The following is a 7,927-nucleotide window of genomic DNA, read 5'->3' as shown; positions in this document are numbered from 1 at the left end:
TATTATATATATTATATATATTATATTATATATATTATATATATATTATATATATTATACAGATTATGTATGTATTGTGTATACTATGTACATATTATATATACATTATATATAAATATATATATATATTATAGATATATTATATCTTATATACATGCTATATTATAAATATATACATCACATATTATGTGTTATATATTATGTATATATGTTGTATATTTTGGATTACTTACTACGTATTAAATATTATATATTTTATGTATATATTATGTATTATATTTTACGTATTATGCATTGTTTCCTATGTATATATATATATATATGTATATATACTTGTATATATATGCATATATATATATGCATATATATAGATATTATATTATATTCAATGCTATCTATATATATGTATGCATGTGTATATTTACAAACTATATGCATATATATGTATAATATATATATAGAAAATACTATGTATATCATATATACATTATATATATATACATTATATATATATATATCTATATACATTCATATATATATACATATACATTATATATATATATATACATTAGATATATATATAAGCGAGAGCTAATAGGCGTGAGAAGCAAAGAAATTAAATTAAATTAAAATTATTAAATACTAATTAATATTAATGCATTATAATAAACATTAATTAATATTAATTGTTAAGTAATATAATATATTAATTAATATTCAATAATAAATTATCAATACTTTTAACTTCATGCAGAAGAAGACACTTGAGGACAAATGCATGCATGCATATATACATACATGCATGCATGCATGCATATATGCATGAATGCGCATCATAGCAAGCCCTGTGTGCATGCATGCACGCATATATGCATGCATGCATGCACATCCTAGCAAGCCCCGTGTTCATGCATGCATGCGCATATGTATGCATACAGGCATGCATGCACGCATGCACATCTTAGTAAGACCCGTTGCGTGTGCATGCATGCACATATGCATGCATGCATCTTAACAAGCCCTGTGTGCATGCATGCATGTGTGCATGCATGCATGCATGCAGATATTATCAAGCCCAACGAATTTGCATGCAAGTTATTAATTATGTTCGGGGTTGTAATAACTTTATTAGTTTTTTTCTTTACGTGTCTCCATCTGCATGCAAAGAGCAGCAAAAAACTTTAATTGATTTAAAATATAAAAAATAAAACAAATAAATAAATAATGCAGCTGGTTGACAGCAGCAAGCCGCTTTAAGATATAGAGGTATTGCTGCTGTATTATCTTTTTGTTTATTTGCATGCAGATAAATATATTATATATTTAATAATATTAATTCTTTAAATTAAATAAACATATTTATGCATGCATATTATTATATTATTATCTTTTTTTGATATTCTCCTTCACTTTGCATGCACTGTGCACACACAGACAGCAGCAAATAAACAAAACTAAAAATAAAAATAAAAACAATAAAACAAATAAATTAAATATATTTATTTATATACATCTAAAATAAAATAAAGTAAAACAAACTGACAAATAGAGAGCCTCAAAGACACCAGTGGACCATTGGCTGCTGTTGCTGCTGCTGTTGCTGCAGCTGCTGCTGGTGCTGCTGCTGCTGCTTGCTTTTGCTGCTGCTGCTGCTGCTGCAGCAGCAGCAAAAATAAATATTAACTAATGGGATTAGTTAAGTTAGTAAGAAGCAAATTATTTTAAATAAAAATATACAGCAAAACAATAAAAAAATTTAATGTTGTGTTGGCGTCGGCCGTGGGGGCCCCTCTTTGCTGCTGTTGCTGCTGCTGCTGTTGCTGCTGCTGCTGCTGCTGCTGCTGCTGCGGAAGCAACTCAGCTTCACCGAAGAAACTGCACAACAGATATAATAGCACACATTTAGGAAGGGCTGCGTTTATATATTTTAATCTTTAGAAGAGACAAAGACAGAAAAAACAGCTTGAAGCATATTAAGCATCGTTTATGGCGGTAGCAGCACAGAACGGCGCGGGCTAAACCCTAAACCATAAACCCTAAACCCTAAACCCTAAACCCTAAACCCTAAACCCTAAACCCTAGCTTCTTGAGCCTCAGCTTCTAGCGAGGCCTTCATCCTCCCTCTTCGTCTTTTACACAATTCGTTTGCTTCTCCACCGTTTGCTGCCCTCAAAAACCCTAAACCCTAAACCCTAAACCCTAAACCCTAAACCCTCACGATGTTTAGTCTACTTGGGGGTTTGTTAAAGGGAAGGTCGCGGCAGCCTCGCGAAGAGACGGAGGAAGGGAAGGGAGGAGACGATCCCTTCGCTGACATCCGGGGTAAACCCTAAACCCTAAACCCTAAACCCTAAACCCTAAACCCTAAACCCTAAACCCTTAGACCCTAGGTTGTGTGTCTCGTTGGTTGCAGCTGTTTGCTGATATGTATTTTTAATATCTCCCTTACCGCAGCATTTCTTGCTGCGCTTTCAACCCGTAAACCCTAAACCCTAAACCCTAAACCCTAAACCCTAAACCCTAAACGGTGTTTTGTATTCAGTTGATGTATATCTTGTACGAGGAGAGAAAAGCGAAGAAGTGCTGCAGGAGGCCTCTGTGCTGCTGCTGCCGGATTTGCTGCTGTTTAAGGGGTCCGCACCAGAAGAAGATGAGGGTTTGAGGGAGGTATTGTCGCTGCTAGCAGCAGCAAACCCCAGCAGCAGCAGCAGCAGCAGCAGCAGCAGCAGCAGCAGCAGCAGCAGCAGAGCAGCAAAAGAAGAAGCTCTTCATATCCCTGTCCTCAACATTCGAAACTACAGACAGCATAAAATTGATATGACGCAATTTTCTGTTGATCTCGATGGAGGTAAACCCTAAACCCTAAACCCTAAACCCTAAACCCTAAACCCTAAACCCTAAAGGTGCAGCCGGCAAAGGATGCCGACGTAAATAAAATTATTTTTATTATTTTCTTTTTATATATTAAAGTATATTTCTTCTGCTTGCATGCAAACAAATAAACAAATAAACAAACAAATAAACAAATAACACAGATAAACAAACAAACAATCTTGTACCACTGTTGCTGCTGCTGTTGCTGCTGCTGTTGCTTCTTTTGTTGGTGCTGCTGTTGCTGCTGCTGTTGCTTCTGCTGTTGGTGCTGCTGTTGTTGCTCCCGTTGCTGCTGCTGTTGCTTCTGCTGCTGCTGTTACTGTGGCTGTTGCTGCTGCTGTTACTGTGGCTGTTGCTGCTGCTGCTGCTGCTGCTGTTGCTGCTGCTGCTGCGTTCAGGTGTTTGTTTTGAATTGGGTTTAGTTTTTAATGAAGGTGAGGAGACAGCTTCTTTCTCGCGTTGTCTCCTTTCACATATTTGCTGCTCATTCACAACCCGTATGTCTATTTGCTGCTCGCTGCAGCAGTATGATAGGCTTGCTGCTGCTTGGATTGAAACAGCAGCAGCAGCAAACGCAGTGCTGCTGGAAAGGCCTGACTGTGATGAAGCTTATGTACTTGTATATGCAAGCAACAGCAGCAGCAGCAGCAGCAGCAGCAGCAGCAGCGGGGGAAGGGGTGGTGATGCAGCAGCAGCAAAACAGACACCAGCAATCAGTGCTGGAGACAGCAGCAGCAGCAGCAGCAGCAGCAGCAGCGCGAAGGGCAAAGCTGCAGCAAAGGAAAACAGCAGCAGCACTAAGGGGAAGCATGCGGCGAGTAGCAGCAGCAGCAGCAGCAGCAGCACGTTAGCTGCTGCAGCAGAAGAAGAGTCATCCACATCATCCGATGCTGCGGAAACAGCAGCAGCAGCATCATCAACAGCAGCAGCAGCAACAACAACAGCAGCAGCAGCAGCAAGAGACAAAGCACTCTCTATCCCTCTCTGCTACATTCGTGTTTCTCATGAAGAATTTGTATTTGCTGCTCCAGAGCAGCAGCAGCTGCAGTGGTGGGGTGTGTCTCCTCAGGGCGAGCGACGCCTCTACAGACTTTGTTTTGCTGCTGCTGCTGATTCTGCTGCTGCTGATTCTGCTGCTGCTGCAGCTGCTGATGCTGATGCTGTTGGTGGTGGTGGTTCTGCTGGTGCTGCTGCTGATGCAACGGCATCAGAAGACGCGCCGAAACAGCAGCAGCAGCAGCAGCAGCAACTGCAGCAGCAGCAGCAGCAGCAGCAGCAGCAGCAGCAGCAGCAGCAAGAAGGAATGCGTTTTCTGCAGCTTTATGCTTTAACTTTAGCTGAAGTCAGCAGCAAATGCCGCTTCTCCTTAGATGTCGATATCGAGAAACAAATTGGGTACCTCGGAGACTTCGATACAAAACCAGGCGGTACCCTAAACCCTAAACCCTAAACCCTAAACCCTAAACCCTAACTTAAACCCTAATTCTAACACTGATATAAACCCTAGTATGCCCTAATAAAGTCTAATAAACCCTTCATCTTGATACCTCGGAGACTTCCATACAAAACAAGGGGGTACTACAGTAAACCCTAAACCCTAAACCCTAAACCCTAAACCCTAGGGCGCCAGGGAGGAGCGTGTGGAATCATCGGAGTTGTGCCCTTGGACGCAACGCATTTAGGGTTTAGGGTTTAGGGTTTAGGGTTTAGGGTTTGAGTTGCAGAGGATGAAGTTGAGGGAATGCAAATAGAAGAAGCAGACAGCGACCCTTCAGATGATGAAGAGCAGTTTCCAATTGTGGCGCGGGACCCCACAAAGTAAACCCTAAACCCTAAACCCTAAACCCTAAACCCTAGACCGTAGCATATTATGTTTGAGTAGATGGATGAGACGTATAGGGGCGAATATTAAGGATTTAGGGTTTACGGTTTAAGGTTTAAGGTTTAAGGGTTTGTCTGGAATTGAGTGTCCGTTTTATGCGCGAAACCTCCAGATTAGGGTTTAGGGTTTAGGGTTTAGGGTTTAGGGTTTGTGCACAGGCATTTGCTGAGGAGCTCCCCCAACATCATGGCGAACGAAATGCTCGAAGCAGGCAGAGACAGAGCGATGGTCTTTAGAGTAGGAGGAGCCGCGCATGCACTCGGAACAAAGAGAGATATGCAAGTACTCAGGTAAACCCTAAACCCTAAACCCTAAACCCTCAGGGAAACCCTAAACCCTAAACCCTCAGGGAAACCCTAAACCCTAAATCCTAAACCCTGAGAGAAACCCTAAACCCTAAACCCTCAGGGAAACCCTAAACCCTAAATCCTAAACCCTGAGAGAAACCCTAAACCCTAAACCCTAAACCCTCAGGGAAACCCTAAACCCTAAATCCTAAACCCTGAGAGAAACCCTAAACCCTAAACCCTTAGGGAAACCCTAAACCCTAAACCCTCGGGGAAATCCTAAACCCTAAACCCTAAAATCTTGAAGACGCGAGTTTCTTCGAGTGGCTGCAGCTTTCACATGCAGAATCAACACCCACATTAACCATAAACCCTAAACCCTAAACCCTAGTTTGCTCTGTGAGTTTAGAGCTGCTAGCGAAGCCCTAAACCTCAAAATAAACCCTAAACCCTAAACCCTAAACCCTCGGGTTTGTGAGGAGTGCCTTCAGCTTTGATGAATACGGAAAGCCAAAAGTAGTGGCAACAATTGACGGAAGCAAGGTCTGCTGCTGCTGCTGCTGTTGCTGCTGCTGCTGCTGCTGCTGTTGCTGTTGTTGCTGCTGCTGTTGCTGTTGCTGTTGCTGTTGCTGTTGCTGTTGCTGTTGCTGCTGTTGTTGTTGCTGCTTGTTCCGTCAATGGCGTTGCTGCTCTTGCTGCGGAGGTTGCTGTTGCTGCTGCTGCTGTTGCTGCTGCTGCTGCTGCTGGTGTTGCTGCTGCTACGAAGATGGTTATTGTTTTATACATTGTTTGTTTTATTTATTTATTTTTACTTTTTATTTGTTGTTTTATTATTTATTTTATTATTTTATAATCTTATTATTTATTTTATAGTTTTTTTGTTTTTTTGTTTTGTCTCGTTTTATTTATTTATTTATTTTTTACTGCTTTAAATTATTTAATAATAAGTATTTATATTTATTTATTTATTTACTTGTATTATTTATTCAATCTGTTTAGTTATTTATATTTTTGTTTTAATCTCCCTCTCAACATTTATTTATTTATTTATTTACTACATTTTATATATTTGTCTGATATTTATATATTTATTAATAAATGTATATATATATATATGTATATATATATATATATATGTATATATACATACTGTGTTTTATTATATATATTTATTTATTTATTTACTTCGTTTGTCTGTCTGTCTCTCTCTCTCTCTCTCTATATATATATATATATATAAATATATATATATATATATATATGTATATATATATATTGTTTATATATTTATATATTTGTTTATTTTATTTATTTTATTTTTTGTTTGCAGCTAAATTTGGAGGGTCGGGGTGATGGAGCTGCCGATGCTCTCTTAAATTATTGCGTAAGCGCCTAACAATTGACTTTCTGCTGCTGCTGCTGCTGCTGCTGCTGTTCCTGCTCCTGCTCCTGCTCCTGCTGTTGCTTTTGCTGCTTCTGGTGGTGGTGGTGGTGCTGCTGCTGCTGCTGCTGGGTTTGCTGTTGCTTTTGACGTGCCTGCTGTTGCTGCTGCTTTTGATGTTGCTGTTGCTGTTGCTGCTGCTGCTGCTGCTGCTACAGTAGGCGCTCTCTGCTGGTGTTGCTGTTGTTGCTGTTGCTGCTGCTGTTGCTGCTGCTGCACTTCTCTCTCTTTTTCTTTTTTTTTGTTTCTGCTGCTCCTCCCGTTTGTGCTGCTGCTGTTGGTTGTTTTGTAGTTTGCTCGGGCGGGTGCTATATATTATCTATCCATTAGGGTTTAGGGTTTAGGGTTTAGGGTTTAGGGTTTGTGGGGTACAGGAGGAGCGCCTGGTGCTGCTGCCCGGAGGAGAGAGCGGCGGTTCTTCGTCTGCAGTTTTATTTAATTTGGAGACAGAGCAAATTATTCAAACCATCAATTCAGACCTCAAAGTATGCAGGGTTTAGGGTTTAGGGTTTAGGGTTTAGGGTTTAGGGTTTAGGGTTTGGGGTCGCTGCTGCACTGTCTACTTCCATGTTTGGTGGGCATTGCTTCTGCTGGTACTCCTGCTGCTGCTGCTGCTGCTGCTGTTGCTGCTGCTGCATTTGCTGCTCATGCATGTGCTGCTTTATTTGGTGCTGCTGGATTTCTTTCTGCTGCTGCTGTATTTGCTGCTGCTGCTGCTGCTGCATTTGCTGCTGGTGTTGCTGCTGCATTTTCTGCTGCTGCATTTGCTGCTGCGTTTGTTGCTGCATTTTAATTTGCTGCTGCTGCTGCTGCTGCTGCTGGATTTGCTGCTGCGCAGATGCAGCGGCTGCTGCCTTTGACTTTAGAGTCTCGGAGTACAGCTGAAAATAAATTTTTAGCTATGAACGAGAAGTCTTTCTTCTGTTTAGACCCCCGGACAAAAAATAATAATAATAATAATAATAATAATAATAATAATAATAATAATAATAATAATAATGCGAGGAGGCAGACTTATACGTATACGCAAAACCAGTTCTTTTCATGCGGAGGTAAACCAAACCCTAAACCCTAAACCCTAAACCCTAAACCCTAAACCCTAGGGTTAAGGAGGGAAGAAGAAGTATCTAGCGACATAAACCCTAAACCCTAAACCCCTAAAGAAACCCTAACCCCTCATATCTATATTACATAGCCATCAGCATCAATCGATGTAGAATCCTCCTCGGCTCAGGGTTTAGGGTTTAGGGTTTAGGGTTTAGGGTTTAGGGTTTGTGCAGCAACCGACGGAGAGGGACATCTGGTGTTGGGCAGCAGCAAAGGCATTCTCCGATTGTACGACGGCAAATCTAAGAACGAAAACAACTTTAAAAGAGCAAAGACGCAAATAAATGCATTTAGAGACCCTATTAAACATGTAGCTGTGACGAGAGACGGAAGCTG

At 40.6% G+C, this 7,927-nt stretch overlaps 1 protein-coding gene across 1 annotated transcript; it reads left to right on the top strand.

Annotated features, from left to right (window-relative positions):
• Positions 1–1,986: 1,986 nt before the first annotated feature.
• EAH_00058810 (hypothetical protein) lies at positions 1,987–7,875 on the top strand (the record flags this gene model as incomplete). Its single annotated transcript, XM_013393633.1, has 10 exons — positions 1,987–1,992; positions 2,250–2,322; positions 2,645–2,848; positions 3,273–4,301; positions 4,599–4,692; positions 4,915–5,046; positions 5,535–5,586; positions 6,374–6,427; positions 6,859–6,969; positions 7,765–7,875. The coding sequence occupies 10 exons, from the start codon at positions 1,987–1,989 to the stop codon at positions 7,873–7,875; spliced, it is 1,866 nt and encodes a 621-aa protein (XP_013249087.1).
• Positions 7,876–7,927: the final 52 nt, after the last annotated feature.

Source organism: Eimeria acervulina, genomic scaffold (assembly GCF_000499425.1).
Source record: "Eimeria acervulina Houghton genomic scaffold, Eah_scaff1351, whole genome shotgun sequence".
NCBI classification, from domain to species: domain Eukaryota; phylum Apicomplexa; class Conoidasida; order Eucoccidiorida; family Eimeriidae; genus Eimeria; species Eimeria acervulina.
This window is presented reverse-complemented; position numbering and strand designations above follow the sequence as displayed.